At 40.6% G+C, this 15381-nt stretch overlaps 1 protein-coding gene across 1 annotated transcript in view; it reads right to left on the bottom strand.

Moving 5' to 3' along the window:
* Positions 1 to 1298: 1298 nt before the first annotated feature.
* LOC137428902 (putative E3 ubiquitin-protein ligase HECTD4) overlaps positions 1299 to 15381 on the bottom strand; it is a 139413-nt gene continuing 125330 nt past the window's right edge. Inside the window, exons 25-28 of the mRNA XM_068118762.2 lie at positions 13271 to 13452; positions 10557 to 10752; positions 7060 to 7282; positions 1299 to 3773 (exon numbers count right to left, since the gene is read on the bottom strand). Of these exons, the coding sequence (XP_067974863.2) occupies positions 3637 to 3773; positions 7060 to 7282; positions 10557 to 10752; positions 13271 to 13452 (738 nt within the window). The 3' untranslated portion in view covers positions 1299 to 3636. The remainder of the gene's footprint in view (positions 3774 to 7059; positions 7283 to 10556; positions 10753 to 13270; positions 13453 to 15381) is intronic.

The raw sequence follows: 15381 nt of genomic DNA, 5'->3' as shown, positions 1-15381 counted from the left end.
CACCTTATTACCATGTGATGATCATAATTACCAAGATTGGTGACTTTCTGCCTAATTGTTTAGGAGGGGATAGCGTGACAAATGGACAGACAGACAGATGGAGCCGATTACAATATCGTAAAAATTTTTTTTTTTTAACCTTTTCAACCCTGAGCTCCTTGGGATTTCGGCTCCTCATGTTGAGCTTCCTGGAGAAAAGTCACTGGAAAGTTGAAATTTGTTTTATTTCGGTTTTCTGCCTGTAATTACAAAAAAAGGATATTTTGTACTTTCTTCTTTTTTGAGTTTATCGCCAATACTCTTTGTGGTGCCAGTCAAAGCAGCAGTTATTGCCCGGCTTTCCGATACCCAATAATTCTCCAAAAAACACACCTCCCTTTCACTTCCTGAGCAATTAGCGGCGACACAGACCGAAGATTAGGTGTAATACAATGGAGCCGATAATTTAGTTTAAAAAACCAACCACCTTTGGAGGCCATTTTTTTCCCCCGCAAGCAGGGGTTGGCCTTTTCCGGGCACCGCAGTCCCCTTTTTGAAGCAATGTTTTATGGCCGGATGCCCTTCCTGCCGCCAACCCTGTTAGTCGCCTCTTGCGACACACAGGGAATTACCAGTGAACTGGTACTCAATTTGCCGACCTCGGAAGGATGACAGGCTGAGTCAACCCCCCTGGTGTTAATTCAGCGATCGACCGGGATTCGAACCCAGGATCCTAGGATCCCAAGCCGGCACCCCAACCGCTAAGCCTACACCAGGCTAACGCTAATTTAGTTAATAATAATAAATTTAAAAATGGTGCATATTTATGATCACCATTGCGGTCCACACATTTTCACCAACGTTGAAGTACTTTTGTGATGCCGTCACGATAGAACTGTGCGTCTTGCTGACTTAATGATCACCACAGCAGTATCTTGTTCGGAGTTGTTACGATGTAGTTGCCAGAAGGGGTGTAGAGGACTCTGCAAGTTTATCAGGGCAGTTCTTAAGCAAATCTCTGGCCATTTTCCTCCAACTATCTACCCACCTTGTACCTCCAATCCCCTCACTCCCAAAGAGAAAGAGGCCTACCTACCCACAGGATGAACACATCCCCTCTCCTCCCAGCAGAACGAATGCTCCCCCCCCCCATCATCACCTCCCAAATCTCCATCCCCCCTCTATAACTTTGAAAAGACCATCTCGGTGACCATCATGGCCCGATGTGCAACAACAATTCACTGCAAGCTTGTCACAACCAAAGGGAAAGTGTCCATAGCTTTTGGACTGGCAATTCCATTAAGAATCCCACAAACATACAATTGTGAAATTCTTTAATGTGTCATAATATACAGGATAAAATAGTTTTTGCTTGCATTACTTAAACTTTGTAAATGTCACAATATAGTGACGGAGGAGAGGGTAACAACAACCTCTGAACAGCAAGCATGTACAAACGTCAGTCACAAAATTTCAATTTGATATTCTGTTTGTCATATCATCTTTTGGATGAATAATGATGTAATTTGCTTCGAAGTTGTCAATTATATGCTAATATTTTTTTTCCATTTTATAAACATCTCAAGTATTTGCAACAATTAAGCTAGAACAGCAGCATAAAGCATTATATTGTAGCAGACTATTATTTATACTACACAGTTAACTATTTTCAGTATAATAAATAACAAAACACCTTACGAACATAAATCTGTATTAACATTAATCATACAATCCAAAATTATTTTAACTCAACGCGATAGCATGTTTGACTGTCAAATAACAGACCTGGCCAACTGGTTCGTGAAAGACTTTGGACAAGCTTCCCACTGGCCAACCCCACAATAATGGAGGAATAATTGTGCCCGTTAAAGAAGACGATAAAATGTTTGACTCATTTCAACATTTTATTGCAATTAGTGTATATTGGTGGTGTTATACTTTAAGAGTATAACAGTGATGTATTAAGAGAATCGGTATACCCATATTTTGCAATTTCTTTGTGAATAGCTTCAGAACACCCAGTTTTCAATTTTCCTTATGTCTTAGTAGTCCGGCAGCTAAACTAAATATAGCATAACAATTGTGCATTTGTGAGGAAAGCACCAAATTTGGCACACTAGTAGACTATCATATTATGAAAAGATCTGGATATTGGGCCATCTCAGATTCAGAGATTTGATTTTTGCAAGATTTGCAGATTTTGCAGATTTGCAAGCTGAGATTGCAACGCCAGGGACGGCCGACTCCTTCCTGCGAGCTGCCCACGTCACCCGCACAAGAAGAGCTCATCAAATCACTGCAGCGGCACTGCACATCCTGCAACACCATGCGTATATGCACTGTATGACATATGCTGATGATGCAGAAGACCTGCCTGAGTTCGAAGACTGGTGTCACCAGAGAGGAGAAGACATTCCCAACTTTCAGTACTGGGCAACTGTGCTGGAACTAGAGATGTTGGTACTGGTCTACGTGCGTTCTTTGCGGCAGGCTTCATTCACGATGTACCTTGATGCCCTGACGGAACTGGTCCCATGGTTCCATGCCTTAGACCACACACACTATGCCAGGTGGGTCCCTGTTCACCTGAGGGACATGGTTGCACTCCCAATGAAGCACCCAGATGTAGCCAGAGAATTCAGGGCTGAGAACTTCACTGTACAGAAGACGAAGAAGGTGTTCTCTTCGATCCCAATCGACCAGGCGCATGAACAGAATAACGCCTGCATCAAAGGAGATAGTGGAGCAGTCGGCCTCACTGACAACCCAAGTGCCCTGCGGCGTTGGATGATTGCCGGGCCAGAAGTTGCCAGGGCCATAGAAGAGTTCCAAGATGGCCATCAACACCGGGGGAGGCGAGAGGACACACGTCATCACGACCAGACACCAAGTGTGCAGACCTCTTTCACCAAGGATGTCCACGCCCTTGTCAGCATCATAGAAGAGCTTGGCAACCCCTTTGAGGAAGAGAGCATGGATCTGGTTGTCCTTGATACAAAGGAAATTGCAGGTCCTGCTGCAGTTGAGACTGTCAGGAATGTGAAGAAGATTGGCCAAGAGCTGTTCCAGGCTTTCACCAGAGAATGCCTGGTGGAAAGGACCAAGCCAATTGATGATGCAATTCGTCGGAACAAGCTGAAGGTGTCATTTTGGAAAATGGCTGCCACAGCCATCAGGGGCTGAATTTGAGATGGCCCAATATCCAAATCTGTTCATAATAGGATAGTCTACTAGTGTGCCAAATTTGGTGCTTTCCTCACAAAATGCACAATTGTTATGCTAAGTTGCCCCACTATAGTGTTTTATTCATACTGACACAGATTGCAGGCTGCTTGTTAGACAGCCAACCGTACAGTTGTGTGTGGTGTTATTGTCGATGTTAATTTAGTGACTACATTGGTTTAAATAATTTTTTTTACATTGCAGAGCCTTGTAGTTCGTATTGGTATCAGGATAAGTTTTTGTAGTGCCAGACAGCGAGAGTCAGTGAAAATAATACTATCCGGTTATTTTTGTAGGACACATATTTTACATCAACAAGATATAGATATTGATAAATGCACATGGTTTAACTGTCTTTGCAACCATAAATTACAGGATGTAAGTGGACGTCTTTGTTTCTTGTCAAGCATGATGGCTGCTTCGGCTGTGAGGAAGCTAACCACTCAAAGGATCCTGCCGATGATGCATGGCAAAACGCAGCTTGGCAGCCATGACAGAAAGTGAGGAATAGGCAGGAAGCTTCACCAGGAAAAGACAAGTTTCTGCTCGAACATACCTGCTATCAGGGGAACCTGATTTGGAAGGGTGTGTGTGTGACCAGGTGGAAGGGGGCACGGGAAGGGTGGGGGAGGAGGTTATAAAGACAATTTGCCAAGAGAAGCAGATACAGATCAGTAGAAAACAAGATGAGTTTTTCTATAAGCTTCATAGTTTATTCCAGTTTCAGATATGTGCCATATCTCCTGCAATCAGCACATTTGTACTATTTGTCTCTCAAAATGACGATATCAAGGTTGATACAATTGCCAAGAAAGAACATAGAGGATAGGTCTGGTCAGTCTTAAGTGACATCACATTTACTTACTTTTCTTACTCGTATGCTGAATATCAACTCTGCAAATATGAAAAAATATCGCACCTGTGTCCGAAGGAAGCGGATTCATTTTGGCATTTTTAACATGAAATAGGCAGAGCCAAGAAACAAACAAAACCCACTAGAATTACGCTTTAGAACCATTTGGAACCCATTATAATTACCTATCCTTTAGAACCCATTAGAATTACTCTTTGGAATTACCCGTTAGAATAATCTAGATTCTATAATTACCTCTTAGAATTACACTTTAGACTTACCCTTTATAACCCTTTAGAACCAATTAGAATTACCCCTTGAAACCCATTAGAATTACCCATTATAACCTTTTACAATTACACTCTAGAACTCTTTAGAATTACTCCTTAGAATTACACTTTAGAACCCATTAGAATTACCCTTTAGAACCCATTATAATTACCCTTTGGAACCTTTTACAATTACACTCTAGAACTCTTTAGAATTACTCCTTAGAATTACACGTTAGAACCCATTAGAATTACCCTTTAGAACCTTTTACAATTACACTCTAGAACTCTTTAGAATTACTCCTTAGAATTACCCTTTAAAACCCATTAGAATTACCCTTTAGAACCTTTTACAATTACACTCGAGAACTCTTTAGAATTACTCCTTAGAATTACCCTTTAGAACCCATTAGAATTACCCTTTAGAACCTTTTACAATTACACTCGAGAACTCTTTATAATTACTCCTTGGAATTACCCTTTAGATCCCTTTTTAGAATTAAACACGGTGGGTGAGAAAGGTTCTTCTTCTTCGTTTATGACGGATGTATTAGTTTCACCGCTTAAAAATTGTGATGTTCAAGTATATGAAGTAGTATCTTCCAATGGGCACAACTGTTTTCCTTACTGTGGATGTTACATAAAATTAAATTAAGTGACATTTGTACCATCATTGTATGTATGGAATTATAGTTTGTGCAAAGTTGCTTCTGTAATATGTAAATGTCCCTTAAAAATGCAGTTCAAATTGTGTGTCAACATTTACATAAAATTTCTACAACAAAATAAAGTTTCCCCAAATTTCTATGCATTTCCACAACAAAATAAAGTACAGGTACTGTCTAATTAATCCAATACAGGCAGAATAAAGCCATGGTTAAAAAGATATCGTGCCTTTACCTCCCCACACACTACATCACTGACCTTGCGATCGTAAAAAAGGGAAGAAACGATTGCCGTTTCCCTCTTGCTTCTTCCTTAAGAAGGTGGAACATTCTAGACTGGATATTCATTTCACAAGCACACATGGGAGTTTATAACGAGTGAAACACTGTGGCTCTACGGTGCCAATGAACACCCTGTTCCTAAAACATTTTGAATGCCCATTGCATTATTTGCTGTCTGTGGTACAGTATAAAAAACTAGAAAGAGCAATCAGATTGCAAACCCTCACCAGGATGTGCTTTCAGTGGTTTTTTAAAGGCTTTTGTGTTAAAACAAATATGGCGGCCGAACCACGTGACCGATGACGTCATCGTTATTTTTTCTCCACCAATTTATCCCCAGATGATGCTCAAGAAATTTCATCGTGATCGGATGAAGTTTTGTACTTGTCGAATTATGACGTCATATTGGAGGCACCTATGACATCATCGTTAACATATGTTATTCCACATGGAGAGTTCTTTACAATGAGCCATGTCTCAAATTTTCTATGCAGTACTTTCGGAGATATATAGGTGCAATATTTTTCGGTTTTTCCAAGATGGCGCCCATACACCGTGGCGTATGACGTCATAATTATCATTCAAAAATTCTGCAGGTGGTGTTGCACCTATGGTGAAAATTTCCTGTCAATCGGACCAACGGTTGCAGAGAAAATCATATTTATTCTGTGCGGAATAACAAACAAACAGACAGACAGATGAAAAATCGGTCAAAGACCGAGGACTTGCTGGAATGTACTTTTTTATCGGCCATTTTGGACAAATATGGCGGCCGAACCACGTGACCGATGACGTCATCATTATTTGTTTTCTAAACTAATTTATTCCTTGATGATGCTCAAGAAATTTCTCATCTTGATCAAATGAATTTTGTACTTGTCGAATTATGACGTCATAATGGAGGCACCTATGACATCATCATTAACATTTTTTCCCCCATGGAGAGTTCTTTACAATGAGCCATGTCTCAATTTTTTCTATTCATCACTTTCGGTGATATAGAGGTGCAAAGTTTTTCCGTTTTTCCAATATAGCGGCCGAACCACGTGACCGATTACGTCATCTTTTTTTTTTTCCTCCACCAGTTTATGCCGACATGGCGCTCAATAAATTGCATCTTGATCGGATGAAGTTTTGTACTTGTCGAATTATGACGTCATAATGGAGGCACCAATGACATCATCATTAACATATTTTATTCCCCATGGAGAGTTCTTTACAATGAGCTACGTCTCAATTTTTTCTATTCAGCACTTTCGGAGATATAGAGGTGCAATGTTTTTCGGTTTTTCCATGATGGCGGCCGAACCACGTGACCAATGACGTCATCATTATTTTTTTCCTCCACCAGTTTATGCCGTCATGTCGCTCAAGAAATTGCATCTTGATCGGATGAAGTTTTGTACTTGTCGAATTATCAAATTATGACGTCATAATGGAGGCCTTGGGCCGAGAGAGTTAAAAATTGGGCACAGTCTATTCCAGGGCAAGACAAACATGTGTAAAGTTTGGCGAGTCTACGTGCAACGGTGTAGACGTAGTGCTGCGCACAGACAGACAAACAGACAGACAAACAGACAAACCAACCGATCAACATACTTGCCGGAATCTTTTCCGGCAAGTAACAAACGGACTCAAATGCATTAACCTCTCCTCTGGCGTGGGTAATGAACCATGGGCAGTTACAGTAGTTTCATTGAAAAAGAGACGTCGAGGCATATGACTATTATTTAAGTAAATAATAAAAAACAGTTTAGAAAAAACAGCAAAAGAAAAAGAGAAAAGTGACCTGTCTGGTTATCAGCTGGGGCAATCTTCATCGGGTATGGTGGAACATGAGGGGTGTCGGGGCCTTCACGCAGACAAGGACAACTTGCTGGAAGACGCTCCATATTAGAAGCAAACTGGAGAAATCTCGATCGCTCCTCAGGTGAGAAAGAACGAAGAGCATCCCAAAAGAGCAGGACATGGTTGTCAGAAGGAGTGACATCAGCCTGGTAGATGGTGTGGTACTGTGGATTGAAAGGGAAGTGAGAGAATGTGTTGATATATAACAATATCTCAGAAAAACCATTTCACTTCGATGCTGTGAGAGGTGCTTTCCTTGAAAAATTATGAACAAATGATGTATCTATCTGTAAGAATGGATCCTTTTGTGCTAGTACCGTGACCAAATTTCAAAATCCTGACTCGGGTAATGCCAAACCACCCCTCATATTCACTGGTATAAAACTGCTTTGGTAGCACCTGCGATACTTAATAGTTGGAGATCAAATGAGAAAAAAAAATCCTTTGTAAAATCTATTGCCCGACACTTAATGCATGTGCTGTTGGTTTATATTATTAAGGCCTCCCCACCCCTATCCCCTATGCCTGTAGGATGTTGTAGATCCCCCAATTTTTAATGGTGCCTCAGAGTTTCTTCGACCTCAAGGAGTACTAAACCACCATTTGGAACATTTTTTCTTCCTACACTTTCAATTTCTCAACTGCATCTTGGAGCCGGCTGGGACTTTCAGAATGAAATTTTGCATCAATAATGTGACAATAAAATATGACAATAAAAACTGAATTTAAAATAAACTCAAAGTTATACCAACAATAAAACAATCACTTAATATACAATATCACAAGCACTCCAAAATGTCAAGAATTGACAAAACTTGGATGATCCAATCTCTGACATTCACCCTGCCACCTATCCCCACCTGGCCAAAATAAACAAGCCTACTGTCACATAACATAACCATACACATGATGAACTAACTGAACATGAATAGACCGTTGAATATTATGGTCATAAATAATAATAAAACTGCAAATGAACAGCACCCCTCCCCTCTCTCTGTCTCGAGCATTCAGCAACAACCAAACAATCCAAACAGCAGTCCCGCATCACAAAAACATGTCAACATAAAACCTGTTTAAGTGGATTGTGGTAACAAACATGTTTAAGTGGTAACGGAGTTGGACAGAGCAAAACTATTCCTAAAGCGATTTGTCCGACACTTGAGTGTTCTGTATCACCTCCCAGATGGCAAAAGCTGAAACAGGAGGCTGGATGTGAGGCATCAGAGACTATCTAGGATCTATTCACAGATCTTTGTATAAATTGAAGCCAAAGAAGGCAACTCACATCCAATAATCCTAGCAGCAATGCACACAACCCTCTGGAGCTGAAGCTTCTGTCGCTTGGGTGCAGCTGCCATATCACTCACACAGAAAGTCAAAACACTTTCTATAATGGCGCGTGCAAGAAAATTGGACGAGAATCTCCCTGCGAAGGCCAAACTTATTTAGCTGCCGCAGGGAGTAGAGGCGTTGCTGAGCTGTCATGGCAAGCATAAGATCTATTGTGTTGTGGTCCCACTTTAAACTGCTGCAAATGGTTGTACATAGAAGTTTAAAGCAGTCAACAATTTCAATAACTTCACCATTGAAGGTAAGAGGGTCGACTGAACGTTTCGTCCTTTGTGGGCACCAGTATTCAAGACAATAGTCTTAGACAACTTATTGTTTAATTTTTACTGTTTGTGATCAGTTAAGGAGAAAATCCAAAAGCAAATTGAAGTAGGAAGGCCAAGGAACTGGATTTTGTTAAAAGGTTTCTGAGGGACAATGGCATTGAAAGCAGAAATAAAATCGATAAAAAGAATACGAACCGATATATAATGGTGCAAGATTAGGTCGCACTCTCAGCTATAAAGACCACATCATCAAAGCAAAGGGGAAGAAGGTGCGAGCCAGAAACAAAGTTGGCCAACTCCAAATGGGGGAACTGACCTTATTCACTTCTGCCCTTGCCCTGTGCTATTCAGCAGGTAAATAGAACTGTCCAATCTGGGAACACTCCTTTCATGCAAAGATAGATAGATCCAGTTCTCAATGTCGCTTGTAGAGTTATATCTGGCAGCCTGAAATCCATGGAGGTGGATGATCTATATTGTACCTGCTTACAGGTATTGCTCCACACTTTGTAAGAAAGCGAGTTTCAGGAAGGGTGGAAAAACAAAGCAGACAAGTGATCCCCATCATTCAACAGTGGGTAAGGGTAAGTCCCTCTTTTATCAGATGAAGGATAAGGCCCGAAACGTCAGCTTCTCTTCTCTCCACGGTGATTCAATCACCATTTAAGGTATTTAATTTCCTCCTTCTTTTGATCCCCATCATCCACCTTTTCAACATGAACCAACAACTTATTACATTTATTACATTCTGTCCAGCCCTTGGAATGTAACACCACAGCTACAATCAAGAGATTTGCAGACAAAGCCACAAAAGCTATATTGACCCAGAGGAAACTCTCCTAATAGGAGGGAGCAGTGAGACATGGACATGTCTCAACAGCACCAGGAATGGTGTCGGCAGCTGCAGAGCCATCATACAGAAGTGGTGATACGGTCAAATTAATATTACCGACTGCGACTGTGAAAAGACACTTCAAACAATGGAGCATCTTCTAGAATACACCATAACATATTACCAGAGAATGCAACCTAAAAGATTTGAGAGACCTCAACTCGAGCCACGATGTGTATCGTGTGGTGAGGGAAGGTACAGCCACATGACAAGAAGATGCGTCAGAACATTCACCTTCAGTTGTTTTTTTGGTTTTCCATGAAGCTTAGATTTTCTGTTGCATTCGAAAGCTCTCCTAATATTCCCTCTAACTCCAGATATTCAAAAAAAACAAGAATACAATTTAAAAGCAAAACAATATAATCACACAATAAACAGTATCACTATTTAAGCCTGGTGTTGGCTTAGCGGTTAGGGTGCCGGCTTGGGATCCTAAGATCCTGGGTTCAAATCCCGGTCGATCGCTGAATTAACGCCAGGGGGGTTGACTCAGCTTGTCATCCTTCTGTGGTCGGCAAATTGAGTACCAGCTCCTGGTAATTCCCTGTGTGTCGCAAGAGGCGACTAACAGGGTTGGCGGCAGGAAGGGCATCCGGATATAAAACATTGCTTCAAAAAGGGGACCAAGGTGCCCGAAAAAGGCCAACCCCTGCTCTGCGGGGAAAAATGGCCTCCAAAGGTGGTTCAAACAGTATCACTATTTCTGAAGTGTATATTTACCAGCACAAGTGTTTTTGTTAACTTTTGCAAACTTTGTGTTTGTGGGCCTAAATGTTTCTCAGTGTCTATGGTGCTGATTGAAAAGGATGATTGAAAAAAGTGTGTGATGTCAGAGAGAGTATAAAACGATAGGACGATTCCAGTAAAGTAGTTTGAAGAAACGATTAATTTGGAGAAAAGAGACACCTGTGCCCAATGTAATCCCACCTGCAACATCCCAATGTCTATGAACGGCTCTCCACAGATTGTAAGCTGCAGCTGGGCATGGGTGAGTAGGGAGAGCGGTGAAAGAGGGCACACAGAGCCAAGACCTGCTCTGAAACATTGGACTCGTTCTTGACTGTGGAGTTCCTTCGAGCGAAGTCGACGTACACCATCAACAAATGCTCCAAGTGAAGAAAGCCTAGAAAGAAAAGGGTAAGATGCTGTGTTTGATATAAACATACAAAACGAGGCTTCAGCTGTTTGATTATGTTCATTTCCACAATTATGTAGAACCTGCCCTTTAAATATTATTAACCTTTGTTTTTCTCCCTTTTGAGCATTTCTCATAACGGTGATCTCAAGCTCATGTACGAGGCATTATACACCCAATGCATGCGGGAGAGGGAGACATCAGTGTAGTTTTATGAGTTACAAGGATATTGTGTCTATATATCAACACTACTATATACGAGATGAGAACCTGGGATCCCATCATGACCTGTGCATCCAGAAGGGAATATCAAATACTGTAGTTTACTTCATCTTCACGTGTAATAAATTTTCGTGTTTTTTTATCTTCTGCGAATTAAAATTCCCACAAATTATAATAAGACAACACAGTAGAGATATACAGTACTGTATAAACTTGACATCAGCTTTAGAGACTTTTAGTTCTGGATTTAGAGACTGCTGGTAAGTTGGTGCTCGTCATCGATGTCTGCTACGGTAACTTGACAAGACCCCATCTTCTCCAGACTCCAATCTCCTCCGGGAACCATAAAGACAGCTGTTTGGTCCCAGCTGCTAATAAGGTCGTCTGGTATTTTGTGCTCCTTCACGATGTTGGTGACATGCTTCACAAACTCGGCATGGAAGTCTGGGAATATCCCGTGGCAGCTTCTTTTTTACATATTTATTTTTGTATATAGTCGAGGCTTGTGGAAGAGCTCATACACCAAACGGATCAGGATATAACAGACAAAAACAGGACGCAAAACGAACATGCATGGGGTGGACAAGATGGACACAGAAGGAAGCTCCAAGGACGGAAAACTGGAAGGAGGGATTTGGGTGGGGTGGGGGTTAACGAGGGTAGAAGAGATCATGATTTTCAATTGGTGACAATCTGAGATGGTGGTGAGCAGCAGATGATGAAGATGATGGTGAATACCAGGAGGGAAGAATAACATTGAAGAGGATGTGGAAGTTGATTCAACAGGTGGGGGAAAGGAAGAACTAACGAGTGTAGGTGAGCATTGATCCTGGATTTCGGTAGTTTCACCAGAAAGGGGTTGATGGTCGACCGTGTGAGCACTGCAGAAACCTGGGAGAGACAAAGCATGGAAAGAGCAGACGGTACAAGACCAGAAAGGAGGTGGTAGAAGACAGAGACCACCAACCTGTCTGTGATGGCGAAGTCATAGACACATGGACTTCAGTGCGGATGATTCCAATGATCTTGAAGGCCTTGGATTCCATGGCATCAACCTGAGCAAGATGTGAGGCAGGGGAGCCAGCCCAGAGGGGAGAGCTGCACTCCATCAAGCTGCGGATGAATACTTTGTAGGTGGTGAGCAGCTCAGTAGTGCCAAGGAAGGATGTTGTATGATGGAGGATGCCCAGTCGGCGACTGGTTTTGGAGGCCACCATGGAAATGTGGTTTTCCCAGGAAAGATCATGCAGACAGTGAGACCCAAAAGCTTGAGTGACAGAACTTCTTCAAGAGGATTGTTGAGGAAGTAGATGGGAGGGTTGTCCAGACAGTCTTTTTGGAGACACAAGGTCTCAGGATTGAAAGAGATGTTCCATGTGTTTGACCAGCTTGTAATTTTATCCAAATTTGCAGAGTGAAGAGGCTGCTGCCTGTCGATCTGAGGGATGAGAGATGGAAATGTTTTTTTTCTTTTCTTTCATATATGGAATTGCCTTCTGTAGACTGTTTAATCACACTCTTCTCTCCATACTTTTAGCAAGCCATGCACCATTATCTCTTGACTTGTCCCATCCATACAACAACAACACAACAGTGAACATGTCCCATCCATACATGTGATATTTTGCACCCAAATTAACCCTACCTCGCCCAACCCTCTTCTTTTAAGGTTAGAGTGCTCCTTCCCTTCCCCTCTTCTCATGTTCATTCATTCTCCTACTTGTTGTGTTGAATGTGGCCCCATATCCTGTAAGTTGCTTTTATTTAAAAAAGCAAAAACAACTCTGTTACCTCACTCTTCTACGAGCTCAGGTTTCTTTTACACAACCAAAATCCAAGGAAGGTGTCCCAATGGAACAACCTCACATGAAAGGGGTCCATTGTGGAGCAATCCTGAACAATCTCAACATTGGTGCACTCAAAAGTTAGTTTGTTCGTTTTTGGCTGCAGCATCACGAGGACCTCCCTCAGCCTCAAGAAGATAAATTAGAATGAATCAAGAGTTTGAGGTATTCTGGGAACTTAAGGTATTTATCAGCATATTTTATCAGATTAGAACTCGCTGATAACAATGTTTCTATCTGTACTAGTGTCGAAATAATTTCTTCAGAGAGCCTATTGCTCTCTCGTCACAGACAGATTTGTGGCCTATAAAAGGAGTAGCATGCAAATATTCAGAAAATAATGATAAACTTTTTTCCATTATCTGACATTGCTGTTTAATATGTTTGTATTTCTTCCACCCCTGTTCTGAAATTGCTAATGTCCAAATTCCCACGCTCACGTCAAAGGACGTTCAGCACCGCCTGGCTCCAGCTCGACCAGCTCTCGTGTGAGAGAAGGGAACATGAACGATGGAAAATGTGGAAGAGGTGAAGCTGTGGAAGTCTGAGAAATAGGATTTCCTCTTGCACCCCAAAAGGGCAAACCAGCACAAAGACTCTGCAGCTCATCTTCCGTTTCAACCTGCAAATAGTGATAAAAGGTGCAATATTTTTCATGTTTTTAAAATTTTAATCAGTTGTAAATTTGGAATTTTTATCATCATTAAATGCGCTACCTCACACCAACATATGCATTCAAAAACTTGAACACAGGTTTAATAAAGATTGAGGAGATAAAGCAGCTGAAATTCCAAAACAGCAAACTGAACAAGCAAGGAATAATAATAATAATAATAATAATAATAATGCATTTATTTTATATAGCGCTTTTCAGGAAGCCCAAAGACGCTTTGACAGAGTGCAAAACATAATGCATAGCAAAACATAAAGACAATTGCAAAAAAAGAAGAATCAATAGGGAAATATTCAAAGCACAAAGGAGGGAGAAGGAGAGGAGATAGTCAGGGGTTAGATGCTGTGGGTTAAATGTTGAATGCAGTCTCCATTACTTCCTTTAAAACAAATTTCGTTTGATGAAGATTAAGTTTCACTGATATAATTCATCTTTCCACATCCATCTTTGTCTTTCTTTCCTTTTGAATTTTAAAATAGATTCCAGAATCGTTTTCTACTCCGTCTACTCCGTCTCCGTTTCTACTCCGTCTAATATATATTTTTTCATTATTTTATGTTTTAAAACTTACATTAAATCCATATTACTCCGACATAACACCACGCAGTGTTCAAGTATATACTTCAATTCAAATAAAATAGTGATTTTAAGGTTAGTTTAAAATGAATTATACAAGTTTAGCACTTATTGAAATCGTCTTATACATCACCTTATTTAACATGTCCACTACTGCAAAACTGGAGATCCTTAGTAATGACAAGAAGGTGATTTGTGTTCTACAGTGTTCAAGTATGCAATTCAATTTAAATGAAAATAAAGATTGTAAAGGTCGTATAAAAAAATTAATTCTGGAAGTTTACCGCTGATGACGCGGTGTCCTTTACACCACCCTATCGAACATGTTACATTCGTTATTCGTGCCTGTTGTATGTGCCCATAATGCTGACATTTTTTTTTACATGACATGACCTCTGACCGTTTACCTTTGAGCTCTTGACCCCAAAAAGTAATCAGTTCATCTTTACATCATAGTACATACTTGATCTAAGTTTGATTTAAATCCCTTCAGTCGTTCTCAAGTTATAGTGGAAACAAAAACCTATCACCGATGCACGGGTGGACGGTCGGATGCACGGACAGACAACCCAGAAACATAAATGCCCCCAGCGACTTCGTCGGTGGAGGCATAAAAAAGACATCTGTAGCTCCCCAGAATAAACTAGATTTCTGAAGCTTGTATGAATGATCTGTAGTAGTTAGTGTCTTTGGATAAATAAATCTGTAAACTTATTGATGCATCATTGGGTTACCTTTTTGTCTAATCTGGTAATTATCAAGAAACTTATATTGTTTATGGACATTGTTTATGGAACTGGTTGGAGAGGAATGCAATAATTACTCAAACCGTTTTGTCATTATTGAAAAAGGAGGAACTGTAACATGTTATTTATTAGTCGGTATTGCCGACATTTCGGCGAGAATCCACTCGCCTTGGTCATGTCAGATGTCGAAGTCTTCAACATCACTACTTCGACATCTGCCATGACCAAGGTGAGTGGACTCTCACCGAAACGTCCGATCTACCAACTAGTAAGCCCAGCTTTTTTCAACTATAAACTTTGCCTGTTTAAATTCGACTGGATGAATAATAACTTGCATCAATTTGCAATATGTTATGTTTTTTTCTTGTAACATGATTACAACTCTTCTTTTTTATGACTACTCTTTGTGATAACCTTTGACAGTGAAAAAGATCCCAAAAGCATTATTTAACATAATTTACCCAAGAATCAATGTAACCAGTGATCTGTAAAAATCTACTTTCAAGAGCTAACCATTCAAATATGTACGGTATCATTTATACTATAGAAATGGATA

This window comes from Myxine glutinosa, chromosome 6, assembly GCF_964187855.1.
Source record: "Myxine glutinosa chromosome 6, kmMyxGlut1.1, whole genome shotgun sequence".
NCBI classification, from domain to species: domain Eukaryota; kingdom Metazoa; phylum Chordata; class Myxini; order Myxiniformes; family Myxinidae; genus Myxine; species Myxine glutinosa.
The sequence above is the reverse complement of the archived record's forward strand: the minus strand, read 5'-3'. Positions and strand labels throughout refer to the sequence as shown.